This window comes from Homarus americanus, unplaced genomic scaffold (assembly GCF_018991925.1).
Source record: "Homarus americanus isolate GMGI-L3 unplaced genomic scaffold, GMGI_Hamer_2.0 scaffold46197, whole genome shotgun sequence".
Classification (NCBI taxonomy): domain Eukaryota; kingdom Metazoa; phylum Arthropoda; class Malacostraca; order Decapoda; family Nephropidae; genus Homarus; species Homarus americanus.
In genome coordinates, this window is record NW_024723050.1 from 937,170 (window position 1) to 952,281 (window position 15,112).

The window sequence follows — 15,112 nt, forward strand, 5'->3', positions numbered from 1 at the left end:
TGTATTTGCACCTGTACCTCAACTCTCATAAGATAAACTCATATAGATGCTATATGATGTTTTTATCTTGTTTTACCAAACTACATTTGAAAAAAAAAATCATATAAAAAGTTATTGCGACAGTTCACCAGGACTAAAAATGCCAAACTTTTTCATACACAGTACACAGTAGGATGGCCACTTTTGTGATTCACTAGTTTTGCAGTAGGGTGCAAAAATCCTACTGGTAAGTCTATTTTTTTTTTCACGGAATTGCTCACCCCTTTCACGTCAGATAAGCCCAACTAAAGTATTTTCTCTATTTAGCAAACATATTCGAGCGACCCCTTTCTGTTAAATCAAATTTCCGTTATTTTTGCTCAATTTAGCAAACTGGTTCACTAAATCGAGGGTGATTCCGTTAAATTTTGCACCAAATGCGCCACTTGGCATTTGGGGTTTGTTTACATCCACTCAATGTGTCCCGCCGCCACTACCTGTATTGTTCACTGCTATCTCTTAGTCTACCTTCCTATCAATTAACTACTGTACTGTGCTTAGACATCATGCCAAAAGTCTCTCAGAAGTCTCAGAAAGGAAGTGGATTGGGGGAGAACGTCAAAAGTTTGAAAATACAGGGGGTAATAGAAAAAAATTAAAATGAACACGGAACCCCTAGTTTAAGGTAAGCCACAAATAATGTTTCTCATGGTTCTATGAATATATCATGTGCCTGAGGTGTCTCTGTGGGTGTGAACGTATGAACGAAATTAATCTTGACTTCGCAAACTAGCTCGCTAAATCGAGTGAAAAATAATGGAAAAAATTCCTTCCACTAAATCGAGTTCGTTATATCGGATTCCATTAAATCAAGATTATACTGTATGGCCATATTTCCTCATCTAAACTGCTTAAGAGACCACTACAAAGCCATCTACAATGCACGAGTTAATGTCCACCATCAATCTCTTATCACAAGGTCTCTTAAGATGAGGACCAGCAGCTGCCTTATGAGACATGAATGTGGAAGAGGCAGATGAAGGGACAGTGGACAAGAATGTGGATGACCTATACGTGGATGAGGTGTTAGAGCATGAAGACTTGGACTTTGAAGGGTACGAGGATGTGTTACAAGATGCAGCAGCCAGTGAGGGTGCAGGGGTGGAGCAGAGGGCCAGTAACGACAGCTCCCTCACTCGCATCACAGAAGACAATCACATCAAGCTGTTCAATAACTGTGTCAAGGTTAGTACTTTACTGTACTGTATATCACCTGTACTTGTTGCATGAGTTTATCTGAATAAGTGGTACAGTAGTAGTAATTTTTAGGGGTGGTTATAGGGGGTTATCGAGATGATGAAGTGGCAGGACCAGTATCACTGGACCATTGAACACATCTTTCGCTCTTTTCTATTTTGCGGCAAAAATTGTGGTACAAGTTAACTGCAAAACTGACGACTCTACTGTGCTGAACAAAGGTTCGGTATAAGGTTAATATTTTTGGATTTGTTTTATACGAAAAACCTTCATATACCGTACTGGCTACTCACCAATTTCGGTATAGAGGTAATAATGTACAATATTGATGTTTCGAAATTCAGATTAAATCCTACAATGAAAATTATGGTTGGACTGGTGCATAACTGGTGACATCCAATGGCAATTGCTGAACACCACTAACAATAAATTTCACCAAGCAATGGTGATGCTGTAATGTAGGGAAGCATAATCATGACTCAAATATTAGAGTGCAAGTCATATCTTATACCATATTGTCTACCTTATAAGACCCCTCCCCTCTCCCCAAAGGATGGGTTTTTTCCTCTCAAACTCACAGTGCATCATACATGGCAAAGATTAATCCTGGGGTTGAGGATGCCAGCAAAATCCAATACAGTCTGGGTTAACCAGCCCACCTAATGAAAAATATCTACAAAAGAAAATGTATTTCTTACCTCAAGAATAATGCAAATCAGGTGAAGGAATAGCACTTTCCCCATTCAGGTTTCTTAAATTAAATTAAAACGACACCATTGCTGGTGCCAGCACCGCCCCCATTGTTGTTGACTTGAGTATCAAAATGCAGTGTAGTACTACAGTCCATTGATATTTTACAGACAATAGTAAGACCATTCCATTTTATGCTCGCTAAAGAAACAGCAGCAGCAACTACAATATGCACTTTTTTTTCTACAGACGAGTTTTTTTTTTTTTTTATGCTAAAAATAACTATAATAATATCCCCCCAAAAAGACGACACTTATTATCAATATTATTGGGTAAGAATTGATATTTTTGAAATACTCTATTACTGTATATAGTACTACAGTATTAGTTTGGAGATACACATGAGCCAACAAAACAGCCCATCTAACCAAGGACACAAGTTTATTAAGATGCTTTCCTTGCATTACACATAGGGAAGATGGAAAGTGTGATGTGCAGCTAATACATGGAAATCTTTGCTCAGTACAGTACTGCATAGTATATAAAATCTGAGTGATAAAAGGTAAACCACATGCCTGCAAAATTGGTTCTTAAGAAATCAGTAGAAATGGGGAAACTTAAACCAGGTGTCACTTACATTTGACGATGTTAAAAAATGCCCGAGTATCAAAATCACTGTGATTGGCCATGACCCCTCCCAGGAGTAAGCAAAAGGTGGCTAACTGGCAGATCCCTTATTAAAATGTGTAAGGCAGCAATTTCATTTTCAAAAACCAACAGCTTTCTTTATAAGATAGGCTATAAGTGGTATTTCTGGGGTAGGATATCTCACAAGACACTAGAATGGACTTATAACAGGTAAAAATATGCATGTATAGAGAAAAATATTGGTTACAAAACAAAAAATGGGGGATATTTCTAAGAAAAAAAATACTATAATGTACAGGTATCCCTCACTTAACGAACATTTGAGATACAAAAAAAAAAATATATATATATATATATATATATATATATATATATATATATATATATATATATATATATATATATATATATATATATATTGTATATATATATATATATATATATATATATATATATATATATATATATATATATATATATATATATATATATACATATATATATATATATATACATATGTATATATATATATATACATATATATATTAATATATACATATATATATATACGTATATATATATACGTATATATATATACGTATATATATATACGTATATATATACGTATATATATACGTATATATATATATATATATATATATATATATATATATATATATATATATATATATATATATATATATAATAATCAACACCTCACCCCGCCACGATTCGAACCCACGGGGAACGCTACCTCTAGACCACCAGGATACTAAAAGCTGTCCTAGACTCTGTTATATTTCACTAAAAGCCTGACCACCTAAGTAATACGGGTAGTCCCCATTAGAGGTTCACGGCGCCATAAGCTCGTTGAACAGGCTTTGTGGGAAATATAACAGAGTCTAGGACTGCTTTTAGTATCCTGGTGCTCTAGAGGTAGCGTTCCCCGGTTACAGTCGTGGGCCGTGGGTTCGAATCCTGGCGGGGTGAGGTGTTGGTTATATGTAGAAGTCCGCATGCTTTATTGGGCTAATGAAAAAAACACACACACAGTAATACCCCGCTTTACGCGGTTCTCATTTACGCGTTTCTACATTTACGCAGTACCCAGCCAGAACCGGAATTCCCACTTTACGCGGTGCATCTACTCATATACATGGGTGAAGTATAATTTTTTTATTTAGCTCATGAAATTCATAAAAATTACCCGGACAGAATATAATTTACATTGCTGGAATTCTTACAATATGATGATCATTTTGAATATAAACATTATGGATTTTGCATTAGACATACAATTTTTAGATCTAATGTAAGAATTTTGTTTACACAGAGCAAATATGGTATCTTTTGTGCAAAATATATGATGTGTATATTCAAAATATTCCTGGTCTTGCAAGGAATCCAGCAATGTTAATTATATTATCCTAACTTTAGTCTGAGGTATTATTTATTACTATACCTTAAAATCTAGTGTTTTCACCCAAACATTTCTCAGAGAGGGAGGAGCCAGCGAGCGTGGGCGGGAGGGGGGAGTTGAGTCCATTATTTGGATGGACATTAACCTGGCGACTGTATTTCTCTTAAATATTAATTGTATATGCATACCATCATAAAATTAAGATGTTATTTTTACTATAACATAGGTATTGTGTCGGAAAAAGTGGAGTTTGGGAGTCGGCCCAGTCTCTATTTCAATTTATCCCATATGTTCTGTTATTCCATTTACGCGTTTCTCGTTTTACGCGGACCTAAGCGGGTTCAATTGACCGCGTGGTCGAGTGTCTCTCACTGTGTGTGTGTGTGTGTGTGTGTGTGTGTGTGTGTGTGTGTGTGTGTGTGTGTGTGTGTGTGTGTGTGTGTGTGTGTGTGTGTGTGTGTGTGTGTGTGTGTGTGTGTGTGTGTGTGTGTGTGTGTGTGTGTGTGTGTGTGTGTGTGTGTGTGTGTGTGTGTGTGTGTGTGTGTGTGTGTGTGTGTGTGTGTGTGTGTGTGTGTGTGTGTGTGTGTGTGTGTGTGTGTGTGTGTGTGTGTGTGTGTGTGTGTGTGTGTGTGTGTGTGTGTGTGTGTGTGTGTGTGTGTGTGTGTGTGTGTGTGTGTGTGTGTGTGTGTGTGTGTGTGTGTGTGTGTGTGTGTGTGTGTGTGTGTGTGTGTGTGTGTGTGTGTGTGTGTGTGTGTGTGTGTGTGTGTGTGTGTGTGTGTGTGTGTGTGTGTGTGTGTGTGTGTGTGTGTGTGTGTGTGTGTGTGTGTGTGTGTGTGTGTGTGTGTGTGTGTGTGTGTGTGTGTGTGTGTGTGTGTGTGTGTGTGTGTGTGTGTGTGTGTGTGTGTGTGTGTGTGTGTGTGTGTGTGTGTGTGTGTGTGTGTGTGTGTGTGTGTGTGTGTGTGTGTGTGTGTGTGTGTGTGTGTGTGTGTGTGTGTGTGTGTGTGTGTGTGTGTGTGTGTGTGTGTGTGTGTGTGTGTGTGTGTGTGTGTGTGTGTGTGTGTGTGTGTGTGTGTGTGTGTGTGTGTGTGTGTGTGTGTGTGTGTGTGTGTGTGTGTGTGTGTGTGTGTGTGTGTGTGTGTGTGTGTGTGTGTGTGTGTGTGTGTGTGTGTGTGTGTGTGTGTGTGTGTGTGTGTGTGTGTGTGTGTGTGTGTGTGTGTGTGTGTGTGTGTGTGTGTGTGTGTGTGTGTGTGTGTGTGTGTGTGTGTGTGTGTGTGTGTGTGTGTGTGTGTGTGTGTGTGTGTGTGTGTGTGTGTGTGTGTGTGTGTGTGTGTGTGTGTGTGTGTGTGTGTGTGTGTGTGTGTGTGTGTGTGTGTGTGTGTGTGTGTGTGTGTGTGTGTGTGTGTGTGTGTGTGTGTGTGTGTGTGTGTGTGTGTGTGTGTGTGTGTGTGTGTGTGTGTGTGTGTGTGTGTGTGTGTGTGTGTGTGTGTGTGTGTGTGTGTGTGTGTGTGTGTGTGTGTGTGTGTGTGTGTGTGTGTGTGTGTGTGTGTGTGTGTGTGTGTGTGTGTGTGTGTGTGTGTGTGTGTGTGTGTGTGTGTGTGTGTGTGTGTGTGTGTGTGTGTGTGTGTGTATACAGTTGTCCCCACTTAACGTGGTCAATAGAACCCAGAGGGTCCCGCGAAGGAACTGCTAAATGAACAACAGAACATATAGGATTAATCCAATAGAAACCAGCCCAACCCCCAAACTCCACTTTTGAAGAACATAACTATGTTGTAGTAAAAATAACATCTTAATTTTATGATGGTACATGCACACAATTAATACTTAAGAAAGAGAAATACAGTCGCCAAGTTAATGTCAAATCAAATAATGGACTCACACTCCTCCCCTCTTCTCTCACACTACACTGCTGGTTCTTCCCTCTCTGAGAAATTTTGGGGAAAACCACTAAATTTTATAAATAATACTAAATTGGTTAGATATTGACATTGCTGATTTCAAGACTAGGAATATTTTGAATATAATGTCATATTTTGCACAAAAGATAAACATTTTTACCAGAGAAAACATTTATCTAAAATTTGTATGTCTAATGCAAAATATATGATGTTTATATTCAATGATCATCAAATTATAAGAATTCCAGAAATGTAAATTATATTCTGACCGGTAATTTGTATGAATTTTATGAGCCAAACAAATATCTTCAGTTAACAAAAAAAAAATTCTTCACAGAACAGATGGTCGGTCGGTCCCTCCTCCCCCACCCCCCCATCAACCCTCCCTACCAGATGTGTGGGAAAACCAGAGTATTTAACTTTAGTAATAAATACCTCATTTTAAAGTTAGGATAATATAATTGACATTGTGGATTCCTTGTAAGACCAGGAATATTTGAATATAAATGTCATATTTTTTGCACAAAAGATAACATATTTACTCAGAGAAAACATTTTATCTTAAAATTTGTATGTCTAATGCAAAATATATGATGTTTATATTCAAAATGATCACCAAATTATAAGAATTCCAGCAATGTAAATTATATTCTGGCCGGTAATTTGTATGAATTTTATGAGCTAAAACAGGCAGTCAGGCAGGGTGGCGGTGGGCAAATCCAAAAATAGCGTCGAGCCGACACTCACCGCGTATGTGGAAAAAATCCGTGTTAAGGAAAAGTTCGCTTGGCGCAGGCACCGCCGTGATAAGGAAAACGTAAAGCAGTGAAACCGCTAAGAAGCGGTAATGTATAGGTATATATAGTGAACCCGCTTACGCGGTTTCACTTTACGCTGCTTTCTACATTTACGCCGGTACCCCTGCCAGAACCGAATTCCCACTTTACGCGTGCATCTACTCATATACGCAGGTGAAGTATAATTTTTTATTAAGCTCATAAAATTCATACAAATTAATCCGCCAGAATATAATTTACATTGCTGGAATTCTTACAATTTGATGATCATTTTGAATATAAGCATCATAGATTTGCATTAGACATACAACTTTAGATCTAATGCAAGTATTTTGTTTACTCAGAGCAAATATGTTATCTTTGTGCAAATATAAAGTATATTCAAATATTCCTGGTCTTACAAGGAACCAGCAATGTCAATTATATTATCCTAACTTTAGTCTGAGGTATTATTTATTACTAAAATGTAAATATACTGTTATAACCCAATCATTTCTCTGGTAGGGAGGGAGAGGGAACCCAGGAGCAGGTGGGAAGAGGGGGAGGTGGGGTATTGATTGACAGATAGTATTTTCGGTAAGTATATTTTGTTTATTTATTGAAGATATTTGTTTTATTTCAAAATTCATACAAATTACGGCCAGAATTTAATTTACATTGCTGGAATTCTTACAATTTGATGATCATTTTGAATATAAACATCATAGATTTTGCAGTGTACAAATTTTAGATCTACTTAAGTATTTTGTTTACTCTGAGTAAATATGTTATCTTTTGCAAAATATATGACATTTATTCAAATATTCCTGGTCTTACAAGGAATCCAGCAATGTCAATTATATTATCTCAACTTTAGTTTGAGGTATTATTTATTACTATACTCCAAAATCTAGTGGTTTTCCCCCAAACATTTCTCAAAAGGGAAGAGCCAAATAGTAGTGTGAGAAGAGGGGAGGAGTTGAGTCCATTATTTGAATGGACATTAACCTGGCGACTGTATTTCTCTATTTCTCTTAAGTATTAATTTGTATGTACCATCATAAATTTAGATGCTATTTTAACAGAATATATATATATATATATATATATATATATATATATATAATATATATATATATATATATATATATATATATATATATATATATATATATATATATATATATATATATGTATTATATATATGTATTATGTATGTATGTATGTATGTATGTATATATATATATATATATATATATATATATATATATATATATATATATATATATATATATATATATATATATATATATATATATATATATATATATATATATATATATATATATATATATATATATATATAAAAAATTAAGATGTCATTTTACTAAAACGTACGTATTGTGTCGGGAAAAAGTGGAGTTTGGGGGGTCGGCCCGGTCTCTATTTCAATTAATCCCATATGTTATGTTGTTCACTTTACGAGGGCCGCCGTGGGTTCAATTGACCGCGTAAAGTGAGGCTTCACTGTATATACAAACGAAAATTTTGTCAGTACACAGCGCAATCACTGATGTTGGGACTCGAGAATATGTAATTTGACAAAATTTGGATACAACTGAGGCGGTCGTATGTCCGGGTGGTCATAAGTAGAGTAGTCGTAAGTCAGGGAGTAGCTGTATTTACCCAATAGGTTCATTTGGTGCTGGGTTAAGCATGACAATGATATTGAGAGAGAAAAAACAAAACTATACTGTAAAATAAATATAAGATTGGTGCATTGTGCATTCATACAATAAGCAAGTTTTCGGCTGAAAATTTTTTTCATGGGAAAGCATCTCCCATTAAATAATGCAATTCAATAGGAAAATAGAGTTCACTACATGGAAATTTGTTTTATGTCAAACTTTTTAGCAACGTAACTCTTCTCTAAATCGAGGAATACCTGTAGAATGCTGTATATACAGTACAGTATATGCTATATAATATCTCCGTTAGCTGGAATCTTCGATCTCTGGAACTCTCCATGAAAATCTCCATTCTGGGCATGGGAAAGAATTTCTGGGGATTGCATCAAGAGTATTCCCAATGTGAGACGCAGAGGTGGGCAGGCTCAGTGCTCATGAACTACGATTGGCCACTGCTGTCATGTGACTGCATGGGATGTCTATGATTGGTTGATGTATCTTATAACCTACCTCCTCAAGCTCTTGCATCATGACACTCTTATTTCAATGTCTGCTGCCATTGTACAAGCTTGTTCACTTGCTCACCACTGTTTTCACATATGATCAATGTTGTCCAGTACTGTACATTACTATTCCAGCACATAATTTTGGCCAAGATTACCATTAAAGCAGTGTTATAAGTAAAAACTGATTACAGTAGCATATACAGTACTGTATTCTACATAACAGGGTGGACTGTGTATGCTAGTATGTAGATGGTGTATGTACAGTATACAATGTATGTACAATCCTCCTGCTACTGGAGATGGTACAGGACAAAGGCAGGCCATCCTGTATCATATCACCATTTGGCCTGCCTGCATCATAAGCTCAAGATGACAGCATCTGCTGGTGAATACAGCATAGGGTATACAATATTGTAGAATATTTTATCTATTTACAAAATACTGTACTGTACAATATTGTACATGTACAATCAAAGACATATGTCAAGGCTTTTGTCTGAAAATTAAATATAACTCGTGAAACATTATGAGAGCCCTACCACAACGCAGAGCTGCCAAAAGTTTAGCCCTTCGGCATATGTTTCACCAAATTTCACGACACAACTTTTGTCTTTCATTGTACACTGGTGTAAATAAATACAGCTGTGTCTGTCACTGCTAGATGCAAAGTTTAGACTCTCACAAAACACTCCCCAGTACAGGGTGGAAAATTCCAGAAAGTTGGGGGTTTCTGAATAAAGCTGCCTAAAAACACCAAACCTACTGTAATTTTTGCCTAGACCTGACACTCAAGGGTTTTATATGCCAAATGAATATGTCTTTAGCCACTTTGGGTTTTAAATAGTAGCCAAAAGTTAAAATTTCCTTGGTCTCTAAATATGCTCTCGGCAATGTTACTAAGGGAGTCATTGAGTGACTTCTGTTCCCAAGGCTCTCATACGTTTGGTAGCAGTGTGTACCGTCTTAGCTGTGACACACTGTCTATCTCATTCACACCTCATATCCCAAAAATATCTCCCTTTAATGGCCCATATCATATAGATTTGTTTTTTAATATACTGTACGTATATTTATTTCTGCAAACTTTTAGTAAACTTATCAGATTTATTTTAGTAAAATAGTGCTACTGTATTTTAACTTAATTAAAGCCAATTTTATGGACTGAGAATGACTGCATCTGCAGGGGAGTACAGTATACTGTATATACAGTACAGTTTGTTTATTTACAATGTATTGTACGTGAAGAGAGGTGTTTGCATGAACAAATGCAGCTCTTGTGTCTGTCTGTGTGAGATGCATAGTTTAGATTATCTGGGAAAACTTTTCCTAGTGCAGAGTAGAATTTTTTTTTACTATAACCAAACCTTTAGATAAACTATTCAGAATTATTTGGGTAAAATTTTATTTTTATTTCTAACTTGATTAGAACTGATTTTATTGACTTCGGTATCAACATTTCTTATACTGTATATGTACTGTACAGGTATATTTTTTTATTAAAGAATGGAGTCCCCATCATTATAATCACATCCAAATACCTGTACAGTAATATCTGCTAGCCAGAAACCCCCAAACCCGAAACTCTCTAATAACCGGAATTGAAATTTTCTCGGAAAATCATTCCAAAAGCCGGATTTGTAAACGATTTTCCAAGGGGCTCATTTTCCAGAAAATTACGAGAAAATTTTACCGATACCTGGAAAATCCCAAGTGTGTTTTTTTTCCGGTTTGAGAGATGAAAATCAGGCGCATTTACCAGTACACGGAAAATTCAAGGGATTGGGGACATTTTTATGGGTTCGAGATGATGTAATGGGCAATTTCTGGAACTTACGAGAACATTTTTTTCCGTTACTCGGAACATTCCGGGGATGAGGGATTTTTCCGCTTTAGGAGAGTCGTCTCATTACCCAGAAATCTCTCATTCCCGGAAGTGCTCTGCACCAATTGCTCCGGTTAACGGAGATATCACTGTATTTTGTTTAAAGGCTATATTATTGGAACAGTCTTGTAGAGAATTTATCCAAGACCATTATGGTACCAAATTCACCTCTCTAACACTATTACAACAAATGTTGAAACTTTCCCCAGCACCCAGAAACATTCCGGGAATGTGCGATAATGTGCCTGTGCATGATGAGCAGTTTGGACTCTCAGAAACTTTTCCCAGTACCTGGAAAAATTCCAGGGGTGTGTGATTTTTGGGGGGTTTGAGAGCCATCTCGTTACCGGAAATCTCTCGGCCAACGGAAGAACTCTGCACCAATTGTTCCAGCTAGCTGTGTGTTTATGTGTGTGTGTGTGTGTGTGTGTGTGTGTGTGTGTGTGTGTGTGTGTGTGTGTGTGTGTGTGTGTGTGTGTGTTTTCTTAAGGATTATTAATAAACAAGCACTTTTAATGATGAATTTAAAAAATAGTATACAGAATATATATAAATAATTGTTAGACATCATGCAATGAGTCTCACCTGAGCATCATTCTGATTCCAACCATCTATAGTTGTAGGAGGATTAGGATGACTGGGGGCTGGAGTGGGATGAGGGGGAAAGCCTTGGATCGGCCCTCCTAGCGAAACCTGGCAAGAGGAAGAAACAACCATCTCTAAACAAACAGGGGACAAGTAATCTACACACATACATGTAATCAATGTTAAAGTTATCATATTAATATAAACTTAGATAAACACTCACCCACAAGGATATACTTACATTGCACATTCTTTCCAGCAATTCATACAGCAGGTAAGAACAAATTTAAATGCAAGTGTATACAGTAATTAAATTATAATTAAAAGAGCCATTAATAGTTCTTCAAATTAGAAATCATAAAATTATATACAGTACTTGTGTTATCGCCGCTGGCTTCATCTACACAGTGCTGGCATTTGCTGCCTTCAACACCTGCACTGAGTGCCTCCAAGCACCTCAACCGATGTGCAGTCTACGAGTGTCACCTTACCCTAAAAAACATAAATCTCTCAGCCTACGACCACATAGGCTGCAACCTCCCTTGCAGACTGTAGAGGTGTAGTGACTCCAATGTGGCCGCGCAACCTGTGACCTCGCCATATGTTTGTAAACGTCGCAGCCATAGAACAAGCGTTTCGGAGTGTCACCGCCCACGGGGAACCACGTGGACAGTGTTAATAAATTGTGAGAAATAGTCGAGTTATGAGAGTATTGAAGATGTAGGAGAGGGGAGTGGAGCGAGCTGAGGTGGTTTACAGCCAATCGGTCCTGGTTTCTGCTGAGTAGACAGATCTGCAGGTGGCGGTGACAGTCAGCCCTTCCCTAACTTTCAGACCACCCCTTACAGCTATAATGTGAACATCCCCACCCTCTGCTGGCAGTAGTGAACACACCAACTCACAATCCTGTCCCTGAGCAGCACTGTTGTCTCTTGGAACACCATACTAATTTACATCGACTCGCACTTGTAAGTACAGTCTACGTGATGACGTACCCCTCAGTACTGAAATATTATGGACTAATTATGCCTCCTCGTTTTCTGCCTTATCTGGAGCAATAGAAAAATGTGGAATGAAGTGCAACTAAGATTAATAGAGTTATGTACTTTGTATTATGTCACTATGTTTAATGACCTTATGTAGTTAAGATAAAATTGTGTGAGACTAACAAATTATGTATCAGATGGATCACCATGTAATACTAATGAACGCCTTGTTCTCTGCAGGTTATAGACCATATCAATAAACATTGAGTGTGTCGAAAGGCGGGTTTCAATCATTCCTTTCAACTTGCCCGTCACCAGACCGTCCTTAACCAAGACGGTTATAACTTGTTTTTCCAAAATACTGTACAGTAGTTGTCAGGATAAAACAGGTTGACAGTCATGAAAACTAACATTTGGGTGATCAAAAGTGCATGGAAAAATGGAGCAACTTTTCACGCTGTATTTTCAAGCATATCTAGAAAATTATCAATCAGACTCAGATGATATCACTTTAAATTAAAACACCAACCACACTCATTGGTGAAAGATGTGTATAATGTATATACAGTACAGCAGTTTTTTCCCAGTAAAAAATATTTGAGAACTGTACTAACATCACCATTATTTATCATTTATAATATCCTGTCAAAAGGCGAGTCTCTAACACAGGTTCATCTGAATGTTTGCCAAATGCCACCAGTGAATATGTGTATAATATATTCTCTCTCTCTGTCTAGTGGACAGTCACATCACAAATGAAGTGCTTTAGAGATAACACCCTATAATGGGAAAACTGCCATTGTATAATAGCAGTGAAGAAACATACACCAGTGTCTTAGCTGGCCCATCAGAATGTTTGCAGTATGGTATTCTGTATAGTTCTAAACTTTAACCTTAGGGGGTGGAGTAACCAATAACAAGTAGAGTAATGTACCATTAGCCAATGAAATACAATCTGGGTTGGAACAGGTGTAGCAATTGAGTCTTGACACACCTACCCGGTTATCCTAGCCTACTTCAAGGTGATGTCAGCTACACAAAGGGAGAAATCCAAATGCATGGACAGATTCAGAGCTTTAACTTGAGAGCAGAGTCAGCCATCCATTCCATCTCCCCTTGTGGAGGAAGAAAATACTTAACCATGTATGTGCAGTTTTGAAGTACTGTACACTATGTTGTAACAGATGTCCCAGTTTGATTCATACCAGTAATGATAATTCTTGTTCCTATGTGCCCCTCCAATTGTGTGTGTAATTCTCCCATATAACTATCTGCCCAGTGTTAAGTAATAGAAGATTGTAGCTAACCAGGAGAACCTAACTTGTATACCTATACATCCTCCCTATTATGTCTCCCCACCCAGGCAAACCTCCCCCTCTCCTGCTTTCTTTTACCTCAACCATTTCCTCCCTCCCCAGATGGTCAGTGCAGCCACCCTGCACTGGGCAGCTGCTACCTGCTCTATCACTCACTCCAACACTACCTCCCTCCCTCCCTCCCTCCCTCCAATAAATTCTCCATCACTGAAGACTATGTGATGTGAAGTGAAGTTCAGAAATGAAGCTGGAATAATATTACATGTATGGAGTAAGTAACAGGGTAGAGCATAAAAAAGTTACAGTACAGATATGAAGAAGAAAAAAGTTGACTGAAAGTAAGGATTTCATCTCAAAAACTATTAAAAAAAAACGAGTAACTTCTCTTGAACATCGGAAGGTTAGGTAAAATCTTTTGTTTTCGTCATGTATTTTATCCTATTTTACATTAAAATACATCACGTTTCAGCAAAACTACTATTTATTTCCGAGAATATATTCATTCAGGCAAAGTTAAGGTAAAATATACATGTGATGTAACAGTTTTTTAACTGAAAATGATTCGAAAAACACGTGTACCGTCTAGCTGATACAGCTAGTGGTGCGTGATGCGTCGTTGTAAACAATAGGAGGTTGAAGTAGATTACCGGGTATTATATTAAGTGTGAAATATCAAAAAGGTTTTTATTACTGGTATTTTTTGTAGATCAATGAGAAATGTGATACCGTATATGATATGATAAGTTAGCCTGTGCTAAGAACTTCAACATAGACTACTGAAAGCACGTAAGATAATTTAGCCTATTGTAAGTTGGTGAGCTTCATTTGCTGAAGGAACTGCACAACTTTTCATTACTAATTGGTACATATTTTACATTTCCATTGTTTACTGGCAGTAAATGGTAAATATTTTTCATGTCTGAAGCTAAAAGTTGCTCCTCGCCCTTCCCATCATGCACGGGTTCAACCTAACAAAACTATTACACATGTATAGGATGACCCCCAATTTTTTGCCTAAAAATTTGGTCTTAAAAACTCGCATTATACACGAGTATATACGGTATTTGTTTGTACTGGACACATTGATTTTTCTTTGTGATTTATTGTGTTTGCTTCTTACTGGGAAAAGTAAATTTCCAGGTATTTGTGTGATTTTATTTCAGTGCTTGTCTGTGTTGAGCTCTTCTCCCTTGTCTGATATTTACTTGAGTATCCCCTTAATTAATGTGATATGATCCTGATAGTGATATCTCCATTAGCCGGAAAAATTGGCACGGAGCACTTCCAGGAATGAGAGATTTCCAGGAAACAAAACGACTCTATCAGACCCGGAAAACAAATCCCTCAGCCCCGGAATTTTCCTGTTATGTACCGGGAAAATTTTCTTGGAAGTTCCAGAAATTGTGCGTTACATCATCTCTTGAATCCGAAAAGAAATTCCCCCATCCCCGGAATTTTTCTGGTTACCAAAATTTTCTCAG

At 37.3% G+C, this 15,112-nt stretch overlaps 1 protein-coding gene across 2 annotated transcripts in view; it reads right to left on the reverse strand.

Annotated features, from left to right (window-relative positions):
• LOC121863231 (bromodomain-containing protein 3-like) overlaps positions 1–15,112 on the reverse strand; it is a 244,323-nt gene that overhangs the window by 155,951 nt on the left and 73,260 nt on the right. For both annotated transcript variants that reach the window (XM_042361722.1, XM_042361723.1), the window contains exon 3: positions 11,330–11,437. In XM_042361722.1, the coding sequence (XP_042217656.1) occupies positions 11,330–11,437 (108 nt within the window). The remainder of the gene's footprint in view (positions 1–11,329; positions 11,438–15,112) is intronic.